The 16,890-nt window shown below is 28.4% G+C and overlaps 4 protein-coding genes, 1 long non-coding RNA gene and 1 pseudogene across 5 annotated transcripts; 5 read left to right on the forward strand and 1 right to left on the reverse strand.

Moving 5' to 3' along the window:
• Positions 1-10: 10 nt before the first annotated feature.
• LOC149888550 (zinc finger MYM-type protein 1-like) lies at positions 11-1,075 on the forward strand. The gene is made up of 3 exons (XM_090089090.1): positions 11-37; positions 194-830; positions 957-1,075. Exons 1-3 carry the CDS (start codon positions 11-13, stop codon positions 1,073-1,075), a joined length of 783 nt encoding a protein of 260 aa, XP_089945216.1.
• Positions 39-2,160, forward strand: LOC149888551 (uncharacterized). The gene is made up of 3 exons (XM_090088179.1): positions 39-1,154; positions 1,275-1,464; positions 1,557-2,160. The coding sequence occupies exons 1-3, from the start codon at positions 1,123-1,125 to the stop codon at positions 2,157-2,159; spliced, it is 825 nt and encodes a 274-aa protein (XP_089944305.1). The 5' UTR covers positions 39-1,122; the 3' UTR covers position 2,160.
• A 1,814-nt stretch (positions 2,161-3,974) lies between these two features.
• LOC149888552 (uncharacterized) lies at positions 3,975-6,782 on the reverse strand. Its single transcript, XM_090088094.1, has 4 exons — positions 6,421-6,782; positions 5,988-6,112; positions 5,568-5,816; positions 3,975-5,271 (listed from the first exon to the last, which is right to left on the reverse strand). The coding sequence occupies exons 2-4, from the start codon at positions 6,004-6,006 to the stop codon at positions 4,130-4,132; spliced, it is 1,410 nt and encodes a 469-aa protein (XP_089944220.1). The 5' UTR covers positions 6,007-6,112; positions 6,421-6,782; the 3' UTR covers positions 3,975-4,129.
• A 980-nt stretch (positions 6,783-7,762) lies between these two features.
• On the forward strand, positions 7,763-10,935 carry LOC149888553 (uncharacterized; annotated as a pseudogene).
• Positions 10,936-11,246: 311 nt separating this feature from the next.
• LOC149888554 (uncharacterized) lies at positions 11,247-12,477 on the forward strand. The gene is made up of 3 exons (XR_016452670.1): positions 11,247-11,358; positions 11,451-11,496; positions 12,316-12,477. It is a non-coding gene; the product is annotated as an uncharacterized LOC149888554 (long non-coding RNA).
• A 993-nt stretch (positions 12,478-13,470) lies between these two features.
• Positions 13,471-15,506, forward strand: LOC149888555 (uncharacterized). Its single transcript, XM_090089091.1, has 5 exons — positions 13,471-13,475; positions 13,653-13,723; positions 14,233-14,414; positions 14,654-14,843; positions 15,315-15,506. The coding sequence occupies exons 1-5, from the start codon at positions 13,471-13,473 to the stop codon at positions 15,479-15,481; spliced, it is 615 nt and encodes a 204-aa protein (XP_089945217.1). The 3' UTR covers positions 15,482-15,506.
• The last annotated feature ends 1,384 nt before the right edge of the window (positions 15,507-16,890 follow it).

Below are 16,890 nucleotides of genomic sequence, written 5' to 3' on the forward strand. Positions count from 1 at the left end.
TCCTATTTGGATGCAGTACTCAACTGGGAGATGCTGGGTTTAATGATTGGAAAAATGGACATTTACTTATTTCCAGGCACGAAAATTCTTGGCACATAAAAATAATACATTAAGATTTATTACATTACAAAGTGATGTAGGTAGAATTGACACTCAATTGGCAACACAAGTGACTGATGAAATCAATTACTAGAAAGCTGTTCTTCATCGAATTGTTGAAGTAATTAAATTTCTCGGTGCAAAAGGTTTATCATTCAGAGGTGATAATGAACAATTTAACAAAATTAACAATGGGAACTTTTTGGGAACGTTAGAGTTACTTGCTAAATTTGACCCTTTTATTGCTCAACATATAGAAAAATATGGGAATAGAGGGAAAGGAACTCCGTCTTATTTATCATCCACAATCTATGAAGAACTTTTACTTTTGATGAAGAATGATATAAATAAAATTATATTAAAAGAATTAAAAGCAGCCAAGTATTATTCTTTAATTGTTGATTCTACAGCTGATATAGCAAACGTCGATCAACTTGTTATTGCATTAAGATATGTTTTACCTAGTGGTGTACCTGCAGAAAGATTTTTAATATTCATTCCAAACAGTGGTCATAAATCTGAAGAAATGAGCAATGTTTTAATGGATTTTCTTAATTCACACAATATACCAATTGAAAATTGTCGTGGCCAGAGCTACGACAATGCGAGAAATATGTCAGGTCAGTATTCTGGATTGCAGTCAAGAATTAAAAGTTTTAATTCATTTGCAGAGTATGTACCATGTTCTGCACATTCTCTTAACTTGGTCGGAACGTGTGCAGCAGAAAGTTGTAATTCTGCTACTTCATTTTTTATGCTTCTCCAGGAACTATACAATTTTTTTTCTAGTTCTACTGCACGTTGGGACATTTTAAAAACATATTTGAAGAAAAATCTTTTTGTAAAAAATTTATCAGTAACTCGCTGGAGTGCTCGTTTTGATGCTTGCCATGCTTTATTTAATTCTTATGCATTTATAATTGAAGCTTTGCATAGTATAGTTGATAATCAGAAAAAAAAGCTGTATATAAAGTAGAAGCTAATGGGTTGCTTGCAAGATTAAAAACTTTAGAAACTGGTTTAATGATATGCATATGGAATTCAATATTAAACAGGTATTTTTCACTCTATAAATTAATTATTTTTAAATAATAAATTATGCTTTCATTTATTTTATTTTATTAGGGTCAGCTTAATAGATAAATAAATTAATATAAAGTTTAATATGATTTTAGTTTTAATGCTACAAATAAAAAATTACAATCAACTGACATTGATCTTCATACAGTATTAAACCTATATAATGGCCTTGAAAATTACTTGGTACAGATCAGAGATGATTTTGATGTTTTTGAAAATAAGGCTGTAGAAATTACTGATTGTTCGGAGTATGCCAAAGATTCCAAGAGAAAAAAAAAGAGAAAGGTATGTTTAACTTATCAATTTTAAAATACACATAAAATAATTTGAAAAAAGTCATAAACATTAACAAAATTAAAAACTATTTTTTTTTTTAGGCTATGGCTGATGAATCAAGATCTCAACCTCTCACAGAAATCACAGGGAAAATAGATTTTGTTAGAAATGTATATTATGTGATCATTGATACTCTTAAATGTCAACTTAGTTCAAGAAGACAAGCTTATGAAAAAATATCAGATATTTATGGGTGTATACCCACATTGTATAAAACACCGAGTTCTATTGTTATAAGGAACACATGTGAAACTTTGGCAAAATATTTTATTGATAATGTTGAAAACTCAAGCTTACTTATAGATGAGTGTATTCTTTTTTCAAAATTAATTTTCACGGATAAAAATGTAAAATCTGTTCTCTCTATGTATAAGTACATCAAGACGAAAGAATTAGAGTGTATGTTTCCAAATTTAGAAGTAGTTATGCGTATGTACCTTAGTACAGCAGTTTCAAACTGCTCTAGCGAAAGAGTTTTTTCTGTACTTAAAAGAGTAAAATCCTACTTGAGGTCAACCATGAAGGAGGAAAGACTGAGTGCATTAGCAATATTTAGCATTGAAGCAGAATTGGTTGAAAAATTAGATTTTAATGATACTATTAACACATTTGCCCATCAAAAAGCAAGAAAAAGAAAATTATAAAATAATGGTTTGTTACTTTTTGTAATATGATTATTTTATATTTTTATATATCTAAAATATATTTTGTTTAATTTTAATTTTATGTTTTTATTTGTTTTCACATAGGTATTATATACATGTACATATTGATGTGGCTAATAAACCTAAAATAAAGTTTTATTATTTATTCAAGTATCGAGTAGAGAAATATGTAAAAAAAAAATTTTAAATGGGGGCACCAAATTTTTTACAGCCTACGGGCACTGTAGACCTTAATCCGGGCCTGGTGAGAATGTAGACAAATTGATGAATAATCATTATTGTATCGTACGCTGGTTTTTTTTATTAAAAAAAACGGTTTGAAGGTTACATTTTCTAAATTTTACATGTGATAAAACAACTATGAACTAAGTTTCAAAAGTTCTTCTTTTAGGAAAAAAAACTGTAGAATTCTTTTTTAAAGTTTACTACAAAAGTACATTACTTGCAATATAGTTTATTCCCTAATAAATCAAAAAAGGGCTTTTTTCATTGCCACAAAAAATTGCTCAAGATAAACATACTTTAACAACTTTCTTAACGTAAAAACCATGCTATTTATGCATTGCTTTTGTCAGCAAAAAGATCATTAACTTAATATTTTCAAAATGGCGAATATTTGTGTTTTTAGTGGGATTTTTTACAACTTTGACTTCAAATTAGAGCACTTTCCGTTTCTATGTTTTTATATTTTTCTGAATCAGCATAAAATTCTCTATCATAATCAATCATAAAAAAAAGGGGGGGGGGGGGAGAAACTGCAGTTGCGCCATAAGTCTGTACCTTTTAATTACAATAAAAACTTTTTTAAGTAGATTTTTAAATGACAAAAACTTAGTTATACTTTGTGCATTCAGTAAATGTTGAAGATATGCTTGATTTTTTTTGCAATACTATTCTCGATGTTAAGTTTACACAATTTCTTTGCACCTGCCAAATTTTATTGATTTATTTCATGCAGCACATACTCTATTTTGTGCAGCATTTTTGGTACTTAAATTTTGATTTTCCGCTTTTATTTTGAGACATGGGGAGGGGGAGGGGCGGTCGAAGAGGAACTTCAATCTGCTTTTAAATTTATAATAATTGGTTCAGATATAACTAAAAAGAAAAATGAATAAAAATGAAAAAATAAAAATTTTTGTGGTAATCAAAAGTTCTCCTCAATAATCCTCTTATGGCAATTAAAAGTTCTCCTAAATCAATTATTAAAATCATTTTAATAAATGATATTATCACTACTTTTTGTTGATTGGTAATTTATTTGAATCATATTAAGTATGATTCAAATAAATGATTTAGCTAGTTTCAATTTTTAAAAGTTTTTATGCTAAGTATTGAGACAGTTCAATTAAAAAACTCTAATATTTTTAATTACAGGTATAATGCCCTTAAAAAGACAGTGCCCTTAAAAAGACAAAAAAATTAAATTGCCTATAACTTATCATGAAAAGCATTAAACAAAAGTTGGGAAATTCAAAAATATAAACAGACCATATACCTTTCAGAAAAAAGTCAAGTTATAGTGCAGAAATTTAAAATTTTTTTAAATTTTGTTCCAAAAGATTGTTTTTAAAAAAATTTGAGAACATAAAATGACTAATATTTAACATAAAACGAAAAATATTTAATTTAAGTCCGTAAACAAGAGTCTAAAAAGAGGCTATGAATAGGGCCCTTATAAGAATAGTAATTGTTTTTCAGTTGTTTAATAGGAACATATAGTTTTGGTTGCTTAAAAAGCACTGCTAAAATGTGAATATTTTTGTCTTTTTAAGGGCACCATATATTTTTAACTTTTTTTCCAATTTTTTATACTTCTGAAGGAGAAAGGTCTCAAAAACAACAAACAAAACACTTTAATTTATAATGAATAATAAAAAAGATCCTCAATAATTAAATCTATTGGATTCCGAATCTTCAGTACTGTCTTCTTTATCATTAGACTTTCTTTATAACTTCTTTGCAGCAGTTCTTTTTTTTGATAAACATTTAGGTAAAATCATAATTGGTCTTTTACCATCTACGATGCACTTTGATTTACCACATACTGATTTCATAACAATTTGACACATGGGACATTGTTTTAGCTTTGCAGCTTTGCAAATGCTATTATCTGAAATGCATCTTTCCTTGCATCTATAGAACAACTCAGTTTCTTCCCTCTTTTTTTGCTCTCTGTCTTCTTTCTCTTGCACTTTCTTTTCTTTTGAGTTGTTAATAGATTCTACGAGTTTTAGCACATCTTGACCTTCCATGGAGCCATAGACTTGAGTTACCCTTGTAGTTGCTTTGTGCATACCATTACTTTGAGTTGACTTTAGTTTTTGGATTGTTAAAAGACCTGGTATTTCATTAAGATTGATGCTTTTTTCATGTAAGTCTGTAATTATGGTCTGCAATGACAAACATTTTTCTTTCCAGTTTGAAGCTTTCTCTTTCCAATACATTTGGCTATCTTTTCGTTTCATAGATATAGGAGAACTTATTTTGCTATTTAGAATTGTTGAAATATCAATAATGTTAGGCGAAGCAGCTTCCTTGGCTAACATAGAAGCTTGGTGAAATTTATCACTTTGCATAAATGCAACATTTAAACTTTCATTAGTAATACCAACCTTCTTACCAGCTTTTTGTATTGATTCTGGCAAAGCCCACTTGTCCCACATACTTGCAAGAGACAATATAAAGGCTTCTCTATTAATTGTTTGATGTTGATTGAACAGATTTTCTTTTGCATTAGCATAGTGTTCATGAAGTGCCTTGTTAATTTGATCAAGTAGTTGTGTTACCCTAGTAGTATCTGGAGGTGATATATATAAATGTATTTCTTTTTCTCTAAGAAATTGAAGTAAGGTATAATGGAAGCGAGAACTGTGACCATCGCTCAGTACAACAACAGGGCGAAGTATTTTTTTTGAAATCAAGTGTCTGTCGAATAATTTATAAAATGCAAGTAAAGACTTGTGATCTTGTGATCCATTCTCTGTTGTTGAAACTAATAAGTTAGGAATATTTTGAACAGCACTCAGCGGAGCCATCTGACTAGTAATTCCTTGAGTACCAAATATTACATGACAGATGCATTTTTCACCTAAATAATGAAATATTTTTAAAAAATGGGTCTCCAGTTTTAAGTAATAAAATACATGTGTTGTCTTAAAGTCAGGGGCGCACAGAGGGTGGGGGAACTTTATTTTGGTAGTAAAAGGGTGGAGAGCATCCAGTAAACTTTTATGATCTGCCCTGGACATCATGAAATCTCTGTGCGCCTCTGCCTAAAGTATATTTATTTTCAAATTTGATAATTTAATTAGAATATAAAATATATGAATATTATTTGTAAAAAGTAAGTTTTAAAGTTTAAAATGTGTTTTAAGTATAATGTACCTGATAATGACACCATTGGATTTATTGTGACACATTCACGATTTTGCCGAATCATTTTTTGACATCTTTCACCACGACCACCATATACTAAGCCGCTCGCTGAACCATTAACACCAAAGTTAACAAATTGTGGTGTTTCATCATGATTGAAGATCCGTGACAAGTCAATTTGCCCAGTCCAATGTCCAGATACTTCTTGATTTTGATTAATCATGATGCCACATTTAACCAGTTCTTTAGCAAGATCATCTGATAGTGAATAGTCATTAAAATTATTATCTTTAAATCAAATTATAACACATTTCAAAATTATAAGTCTATATCATTTCTAAATTTATTTGAATGAATTTGTTAATTATTGCTCTAAGTCACAGGTACAAGATATGCTGTTTACTTTTGTGAATTTCAAAGTTATTTTACCTAAATGAGAGCAGGCCATTTCACGAGTTCAATTCATTGCTCTATTCATTGTGATGATTCCTTGTCTTTTTAAAGAAATATTGACATGTTTGGCATCCCATCGTCTCCAAAACGACTTACTTAGGCTAGATAGAAATATATATATATATATATAAGTCAATGCAGTAATAAAGAATTGTAACATTTATAACAATAAAAAGTAAAGGGCTTTCTAGATCATATTTTTTTGTTTATTTATTTAGTTTGGTGTTTAAATATTGAAAACTTTATACATTATACTTTACACTATGATATACAAAGGGTTTACATATAACCGAGTAATAATTCCTAATTTTTGATGTTCTTTTTCTTGTAAATTTGTTTGGAACTGTGGACATATACAACTATAGAGATATGCAACTTCTATAGTTTTAACAAATTATGTAATTTCTACCTTTTCTTTAAAAGAGCTTTCCTTCCATTTTTAGTCAAAGCAATAAACTTTCTTCCTCCTTTCATCTTTTTGTTAGCATGATCTCGAATTTTTAACACATCCATAATGAGATTTGTTAGTTTTTTTCTGCTCATAGCTTGATAAGCACGATTTTTACAGCGCACATACTCAACTATAGTATCTTCTTCTTCAGCTGTTAGAATCATAAGATGTTTTTTCTCATTTCCTGTAAGAACTAGATTATCTAATCGCTTATCAATCACATTTTTACTTTTTATTAATGGAAAATGCCCTGTTGATATTGCAGCATACCCTCGCTTTCCATTAATTTTGCACCACTCTACAGCTTGGTTTATCTGTTTGTATCTTTCATCTCGGTTAAACTGCTTTACAGCTGCTTCTGATTTATTCCTTGGCTTTTTTATTACAGAACTTGCATTTGCTCTTACTCTTAAGCTAAATTTTGGTTTCATTTTTATTTTTATCTATGATAATAAACATTTTAAACTATTAAAACAATTACTCTACAAGCACTATAATGTAAAAATGCAGCACATAAATAAATGGACTTTTAAGTCTTTTTTTTTCAATTTGCACTAAAATAAGTAGCTATTAACTGAAATTGTAAGATATAAGAATTGTTACTATGTCAAAATAAACTTTAAGATATGAAGAGAAGAAAAAAATATAAAAATACTGAAATTATTTAAGAAAAAGATGTTCTTGATGCTTATTAAGAAATGAAGTATTTGAGTCAAAATACATGATTTTTCTAATTATTTTGAAAAATAATAAAGTAATTCCAGATTTCCTTATATTATAAGATACATATATCTAGCAGATAATACTAAACAAATTATCTCCATGATTGAGATAATCGTTAAGGAGATATCAACAAAAAAAAGATTGTCTTTTTAAGGGCACCCAGCCAAAAATAGACAATTTTTAAGTACAAATAAAATAGTAAAAATAAAATTGAGTAATGTTTTTAACCACCAGGAAGAAATTAAATGACTCTAGACAAGATAAAAATATAAAAATTTCAAAAAAAATACTGCTACCAAATTCTTAAAAGCATATTTAAATTTGTTGTCTTTTTAAGGGCACTATACCTGTACAGTTCAACTGTAGATAAAGTTCTTAAAATTTTTATCTTCAATTAAATTAATAAACTTTATTAAAAAAACCTTGTACAAATAATAAAGTTAATTATAAATAAAGTTAAAAAAACCTTGTGCAAATAATAAAGTTAATTATTTTTCTTTATTATAAAGAAGTATAATTAACTTTATTATTTGCACAAGATTTTTTTAACTTAATAAAAGTTAATATCTACAAAAATATGACTGAAGGCACTGTTAAAAAGGTCACAAAAAATTACAATGTCTATCTTTTATTCAGTTATGACTTTGATTTCATTTATTTAAACTTGAAAAGTTTATTTGATTCATTTCTTCATAACTGCATTTTAAAAAAAATTTTTTTTTCATTATATATGTTCATTTATTTTTTTAACTTGTTATTAATTTATAATTGTTCATTTAAAACAGTTAATTTGCAATTTTAAATAGTTCTTTAACCAATTTTTGTTTAACTTTTTTTTTAATATGCAGTTAATAAGATTAAAATTGGTTTTAGTGAAATTGAAAACATTGGTATTGTACTTAGCATTGGTTGTAGAAGGTATTTATGCTATTGTTTGCGCTTACTCTTTCTTTTATCTATTTATATTTTCTTATTATAGTATTTCTCCTATTGCATAGTATTTACCCAATTGACTAAGTTGGTATAATTTTAAAGATAATATGGGCCCAAAAAGAAATTTTCATATATTTCGTGGCAAGTTTAAAAACTTTTTGTTTGCTAACTTCACATAACCTTGCAAAACAAACAATCAGTGTAGGGTAGGGCATATACTTTTTTGTTTTACTTTAAACAGTGAGTTGTTTATTGAAACTGTCAAACAAGTCAAAGAGTATTTTGGCTTCAGCATTAGCAAAAATAATATTTAGACCCTTGTTAATAAAGCAAAGAAATGGGTTTACAACTTTAAAAGAGACTCTAAACATTTTATTGCATTTTGTAATGAGACCTATGCATTCCAAAAACCACTATTGACCAATTCATTGCAAGCTAATTCTAGTAGCATAAACCTTATATCAACTTCTTCAGTTGTGTCATCATTGGAAAACATTACTATGTTATCTTTAATAAATAGTGAATCTTTATGTTCACAAGATCAAATTATAAATTTACAAAATAGGCTCAGTTCAAGAGAAGAATTAGCTCCAAAGAAAATAAAATTAAAAAATAGGTTGTCTCATTTGTCTTCAAAGTTAGCTAGCTCTTCTAAAGAATACCAAAATAAGATAGCTTCATTAAAAGCTAAAATAAAGAGCACATCATATCAATTGAAAGTTTTAAGGCAAAGTGTCGAAAGAAAAGAAGATATTATAAAAGCTTTAAGAGCAGAAGTTAGAGACTTAAAACAAAAGTTACAAACATATTATTACAGTAGACGTATTCGTAACCTTATAATTACAAGAAAGGCAAAAAAAAGTTAAAGAAAAAGAAAAGTTAAGACAAATGAATCTCAAACATAGTAATGTCATAAGGAAAAACAAAATGGCATTATCTAAATTAGAAAATGATATGATCCAGATGGAGGAGGACAATATTTCACTTTCAGATACATCAGAAGACAATAAGGCTCATGCATTACAAACAAGAATGATAATTTACAGCATGTTGTTGTCTGTCCCAACATATAACATTCCATTCTTATTGCAGAAAATTGCACAATATTTGTGTTAAATTTTTACATATTCCTCAGCGTATTACAGTTGAGCAAATGGCTCATGAACTAGGCAGTATATCTGAATTGCAAGCAGCAGAATGGGCTTTCAATAATAATAATCTAACTCTTGGGTTTGATGCAACAACGCAAGAGGGTGTCCATATCAACAGCATCCACTTGACTTCAAAGAATAAATGTCAAGTCATTGCCCTTGACCAATTACCTGGAGGTACATCTGATGATTACCAAAATCACATATGTAATGCTGTGGATCATATAGCTTTAGTTTATTCAGATTATTTCTCACTTTCCTTTGACGAATGTCGTAAGTCTATTATTTCAAATATATCAAACACAATGACAGACAGAGTTTCAGCAAATCATCTTACCATTACCAAAGTTTGTGCAACCTGGGGTAAGAATTTAAATGAGCTGAACTGTCATTTGCACCCGCTTGATATAATAGCTATTTCATGTTGATCAGCATTACAGTCTTTGGAAAAGGAAAGTTGCCTATTATTTGGACACGACTGTATGGCAGTTAAAATTGTTTTGGCAATGAACAAAATGAGATTTAAAGATGGCAAAGGTGATCCGGCAGGATTCGTAAACTTTTTAGACAATAACGATTCGTAAATTTTTTAGACATTGTACTTGTTTCATCTTTATGAAACACTACAATGCTTTTAAGCAATTTCTGACCATTGGAACAGTAAAGTGTGGCACTTTACAAACAGTTCTGCGATCAGCATTTTGTAATACATCTGCCATAAAACAAATGTGTGTGCTAGCAATATTTGGAAAACTTCACACTGAACCCTGGATAAAAAAATATCCAAGTAGTTAAAATGTTTTGCAAACAATTAAAAATTGAAAATCTAATCCAGGTGCACTGATAAACAGTAAAAAGGATTTTTTTGAAAATCCCCTTAAATCAAATGTTTTAGAACCTGTCAAAAATTTATGCTCCATTGATGAGCAGGTTATCAACATGATTTTGGCTTGTCTTATTGCAGTGGAAGATGTTTTGAACTGTCAATATGAGCGATATTTCTCACTTTCTATAACAGAGACACTTAAAAAGGAGACAGCTAGTGCAAGGCTTCACAACATAGATAGTGAAGAGTTAATGGGTATGTTTAATGAAGCTAAAGGAAGATCTCCAAATGCAACAGTTTGTTATATATCTTGCAAAATAAGATAAAAAAATATAGAACTATAGATTACCAAGAAAGTCTTGACCAAATAACTAGGGAAAATATAGTTAATTGGTCAATGTAAGCAGCTCGTAAAAAAAGAATAAACAATTGACTGAAACACTGCATTACGAGCAGAGATTTCAAAAAGACAGACATGCAAAAGACAAAAAATGGATGAAAAAGAAAACAGAAAGCTGGAGCAAGAGCTGCGTGTTCTATCTTTTAATGATATGAAAAATTTATATAAGCACTTATCTATTAAATAACTTGATGACTTGTATGATGTAATGTATGAAAGAATTGTTGGGAGAGAACTCTGTCATGAATGGTTTGATACAGATAATAACAAATCTGTCATGAATGATGGGCGAGTAGAAAAAGTAAGTAAGAGAAAAGAAGACAGAATTTATAACATTTCTTACTGGAAAAAGGATGAATCTGATTCAGAAGCTGTTGACCATCTCATAAAAAATCCAGCTTGCTGCCGATATTATTGCAGGAGAGTTGATTTTTTCATAATTTTGCTGTTTTATTATGTGGTTTAATGTTATTTATGTAATAGTGTTGTCACTTGCAAAAAAAGTATAGCAAGTGTTGTCACTTGCAAAAAAAGTATAGCAAGTGGTGTGACTTGCAAAAAAAAGTATAGCAAGCGGTGTGACTTGCAAAAAAAAGTATAGCAAGCGGTGTGACTTGCAATTTTTTTGATAGACGGGCTCTGGCTTACGTTCTCGTCGTGTCTATCGTTAAAAATGATTATTATTTTGTTTAATTGATTGGTTTTTTCATTGATGGAATTTAGAATTTTAATCATTTACTAAAAGCCAAGACAAAAATTAATAATTAGATCAAAATAATTTAATGTAAAAATATTATTTTTAGATTGGGAAGGGGGATTTAAACGCTATTTTTACAGAGAGAATGGATCCTCTGATGCATCTTGTAATTTTTTTAATGTTATTTTATTTTATTTTAAATAAAAGTAATTTAAATCTTTTTCTAAATTGCATATAAAAATTTGATTCTATTTTTAGGTTGGAGGGACGTGGTAGTATACACCCCGTATTTCACTGAATCAATGTGTGTATTGCTAGTAGTAAAATAAAATTTTTGTATTTGATTTATTTAATTTTTTTTTTAATAAGGAAAAACATTTTATAGAAAAGATTTTTTCATTTTAGGGTGTGTTAACACCATTACACCCACTGACACCCTTACACCCACCCTAAGTCTCATATTTGGCAGTGGTCTGCAAACAAATAATAACTACTTCTAAAAAATGATATGAAAATCAACTATTTTACCAAAAAAAAACTTTTATAAATAAAAATTGCATTTATTGGCGGTGTAGGTGTTGGTTTGGTACCCCCTCTAGCCTCCCATATATGCCCGGTGGCTAGAAACCAACATGAATTTGTAGCCTACTCTAATACCTAACTTTTGATACCAAGTTATAGGCGTCTAAAAAATAATTGACAAACTTATGTTAAGTTTAGTTAAGAAAAGTATTTTTTTGACCACAGTTTCTTCAACAAATCCATATATCAAAAAAATCGGTGTTTAAAACGTTATAACTTTTTGTCAAATTGATGGATTTTGATAATTTTTTCATTTTTAAAATACTGTAATAAAGCTCTTTTCAATGATATAAAACAATCTAATATTAGATCAATTAAAAAATTTCATGTAACACACCTATTCTAATGTTTTTAAGCAAATGGACATAATCAAAGATTAAGAAAATACCATCATTAGTCAACCAGGGTTTATCTGGAGCTGATCTTTCAAAGATTTTAAAAAATGCCTGATATTTTCTGTTTCCATCGCATTATAGCTTTATTGATTGTATTTTAATATTAATTTTTTCAAAAAGAAATTGAGAGTTTAATTTACTTATAGGTATCGTTTTGGAAATGAACAATGGTCCACCAAATAAGCAGTTAACCATTAAACCCAATATATTTTGCAAGAGAAGTTGAATCGTCCATTGCTTTTCCGAATAATGTACCACCATGGTATAACAACATTTTTAAAACATAAACCTTATCATGCAATAAATAACAAAGTTTCTGTTTTTCTCCAACAGAGTGAAAAATATTAGTCAAAAAATGTTTCTCATTTAATTTAGAAACTTTTGAAGTTATTCTTGTCAAAGTTCTTTCAAAAGGCAATTTGTAATCTGTTCGCAATTGATTATACAAACATCTGGATGTAGTGAAATACTGAAAAGATCTAATAATAACCTCCTTAGAATATATTTTACTACCAACACACTGCCCAGTAAACACGCTTTAGTTGGTCCAACTGACGGGCCAGTATTGGCTATAGTTGGCTAACTGTTGGCATTTCTTGCCAACCATTAACCGACTTTGTACCGCGTGTTTTTGAATCGTTAAAGTTTCCCGTAAGTTTTATAAACGTATTTTAATAATTTAGTCGCATGGTCTAAGTAAACATATTCACTTAGACCATATTCACTTAGATAGACCATATTCACTTAGACCATGCGACTAATTATTAAAATTACTCAAATAGATTCATTCAATAATTAAAACTATTCAATAGAGTTAGTTTAGTTTAAAGCTTTTTATTATTATTTTTCTTTCAAACGCTTTTTTTACCCTTCAACTAAAGTTTTAAACTCAAACTCTCCTACACCTCTTAATAAAACCGTTACGCTGGTAAGTACAAATATTTTACATTTATCCATTAGTTACACATTCAGATATAATTTTTGACATTGGTTGAGTTTTTAATTTATCTTTATGATGACACCATTTTTGTATTTATATTAGACATTTTAGCTCTATTTTAACTATTATTAAAAGTTAAAATACAGCTAAAATGTATATGTGCGTGTATAGTAGTATGTAGTAGTATATAGGGAAAAGTCAGAGAAATCCACCTTAAAATATTGGCAGACATCCTTTACATAACATGCATGCATAAAAGTTGTTATATTCTAATATAAATGTTATATATAATAATTTATATGTATGTATTTTGTATATATTGCATATAATATATGCCATATATACAATATTGACATAATATATGCAGTATATAAATAAATGGTATATGCAGTTGCATATACAATATGACATATACATTTCATATTAAGCATATATGACATTTATATTATATTATGTGTGTGTGTGTGTGTGTGTGTGTGTGTGTGTGTGTGTGTGTGTGTGTATATGTATATATATATATTCATATAATGCATATAATTATAGCATTTTATTAAAAGAAACATCAACTTCTAAAAACTATGAGAAAACTATTCAAAATTTTGGGGATCAGGAAAGTAAGGTTTTGGATAAACTATTTGTTTGTTGTTTTTTTTTTGTTTTACTACTTGTTATACATTGTATATGTGTTACGCATACATACATTGATTATGATGCTGACATATATTGACAAAAGAAAACTATTTTTATTTTTTGTAAAAAAAAAAATTTTTCTTTTAATTAAAGTCATAAATGGATGAAGGCTTTAAAAAAATACATATTTCATGTTACAAAATTACACATTTCTATTTTTTTATGCAGATAAAGGTTTTAAATAACGCTCTTTTCCGTGACTTTAATAACACAGCACAAAAATGTGCTAGAATACCATTTTTATAGCAATCAATTCACCTGCAGGGATAAATAACATGAATGTTTAAAACTTTAACTCCAAATATTTGAGTTCCATAACACCTTCATCCGTGTATGTCTTCAATTTAATAACTAGATTGTGTTTTTGAAACCAGTTTTCCAATAAGATTCAAATGCAATGAAATATTATTTAATTATTTATGTATGTTTATAGAGAAGTTGGCAGCTTTGGAGTTAAGATTAACAGAACTGGAGCAAAAAAATAATTTTTTAGAAGTTCAAAGTTTTTTGGATAATGAAGACATTGTTGTTCCCCCTGGCCTTCCAATGGAAAGTAAGGAAGATTTGGAGAGGCTAAACCTTATGCTACAGATGAAATCTGAGATGGCTCTCTATGTAATTTGAAATTATTTTTTATATTATAATGTTTCTAGCAGTCTACAGGTTGCGTTTAAACTAGTAACTATTATTTTATAAGATCAAAGATAAGTTTTTTTATAAGTCTTATAATTGTAATTTATCAAAGGTAATTTAATAATACCTTAGTTATATTATACCGCATTACATTTTCATTTACCTTTGAAAAAATAATTTAAATAAAAAAAGTTGTAATATGTAGCATTATTTGTTTTTAGGTTGAATATCTGTGTTCTATTGGCGGTAAAGTTGAACGTCCAAAATACATACGATGTGTGTTGGGAGCCATGTTTTTCAAAAATTTTAGCGTTTTATGTAATCTAAACGGATCTTCAAGTAAGATGATAGCTACTGGAGTGGGCAAGATTAAGTTGCAATGTTATCATTTTGTGTTAAAGTGCTTACTATGTAAGTATTACTAGTTATGTAAATTTTTAGTCTATTAAAGTCAACCATATTTTTATATTTACAAAAATATGTTTACAACACTAAGAAAGAATACAATATGTTAGTACTTATGACAATTACCAGTGTTGTCATTAGTTGTGAATTTGTAAGATATTATGTTCTCCCTTGGTGACTTGAACTTATTAATGCCATATTTTATTGTCAACTAGAGACATTAATTGCCAATGTAAACCATGATTTATTAGTATTCAACTATATGATTCTTAAAGAGCATATAGAAGTTTGTCTTGAACCGATAAGCTAATTGCTCTTGGTTATCATATGCACATATTTTTAAAACTGCTAACCAGTTAATGTAATTCTTAATTTGCAAAGTATACGTATAAGAGCTTAAAAATAACTTAAAAATAATTTATATTTAAACAAAAAATAAATTGAGTTTTTAAATTTATTTTCATTTTATTCTTTTAGCAACAGTAAGAATTCAGTATCTTAATTCCAAGGATAAAGATATTTACCCGATCGTTTCAAGATGGTTTCAGGGCGCAATTGATCAAGGAGATGGGCGAATAAATAGACAGATGAAAAGCAAGTTTATAAAAAATCAGTTGCAGTTAATCAATGAAAAGAATATTTAGTTATTATTTTCTTTTGCAAATTTATAAAAGCTTATTTATCTTGATTTTTATAATTCTAATTTTTCTTAATTATAATTAATAATTATCTAATAAATCGCCACGTTTTTAAATACTTGTGTTTTAAAATATTGTTTTTAATTTAAACTGCCAATATTAGTTTCAAACCTTTAATAATATTAACTACAATAATAGAATATTTTTAGTTCTTTATTTGTAAATATTTTTCTTTAATGGTCTGGAAATAAATGTTTAATGATAAAAAATTTGTTCTTTTTTTTGTATTCAACTAAGTTATCTATAAATAATACAATATTTTGTGTGGACAGTAGTACTGTTTGGTAAAATCTGATATACAAACAATCACTATTAGATAGGAGATTAAATATTAAAAAGCTAAGTTATACTTTGTTATTAAGCAATATTCAAAACATGATTTATAACTTTTGCACTTTCAATTTAAGCGCAAAAGTAAGTTTGAAAAATCGCGAAAAAAAATCATATAGTTGGGCCGGTAATGGTACCAACTGTTAGCCAACTGTTTTATTACTGTTGGGCCGTTAATGGCAAACAGTTGGCTTAGTGTTGGTAAAAGCGTTACGTTTTTTTCACGGTACCAACTAAATAGCCGACTGTTGGCCTAACTGTAGCTAATAGTTGGTTATTAGGATCGGGCCAACTACTTACCAACTGTTCGATGTTTACTGGGTGTGTACCCATAGAAGCTAAATGTACCTGGATTACAATTTCATTTCTGCCTGGAATTAAATTTTTCAAATAATGCAAAACTTCTAATATAGACCATGTGTTGATTTTTGAAATTCTGTTTTTAGAAATTGTAGGAACTTTATTTTTGGCACCATGATGATAAGTTTCAAAACGCAAATCCTCACTAATCCTTATTAAAAAATATGGAACTCCATTTGAATAAACTTGTGATAGTAAATGAATAGTGTTATTAATTATAAAGCATAATAATGGAACACCTAAATCTCTTTCATTATTTCAAATATTTTTTTCATTTCAGCAAAAGTTACTATCTTTTTCTAAAAAAGTGGATAGTTAATCTTGAGCGAAATTTCGAAAACACGAAGAAGTTGTTGAACGAGTTGTTGCACGTAATGGAGGAAGATGGCTAGGAATTTGACAAGACGGTATACCAGGCCAAATAGATGGTGGAAATTTAGGACGATATTTTCCTCGAACTATTTGTTTTTCAAAATTTATCGGCCAATGCAACTCACAAACTACAGTGTTATTAGTTACTTTTAAGTTTGCATTTGGAATTACTTTAATCCACATTTGTTTTTCTTCTTCATTTTTAGGAAATCGATATACTGAAAGCTTTAAATGATCAGATTTCTTTTTTGCAGATAGATAATTTGTGGTGCAGCCATAAATACAACATTTTT

This window comes from Hydra viridissima, unplaced genomic scaffold, assembly GCF_058129835.1.
Source record: "Hydra viridissima isolate aposymbiotic clone 2 unplaced genomic scaffold, HvirCarnegie_v1 scaffold_5, whole genome shotgun sequence".
In the NCBI taxonomy this organism is placed as follows: Eukaryota; Metazoa; Cnidaria; class Hydrozoa; order Anthoathecata; family Hydridae; genus Hydra; species Hydra viridissima.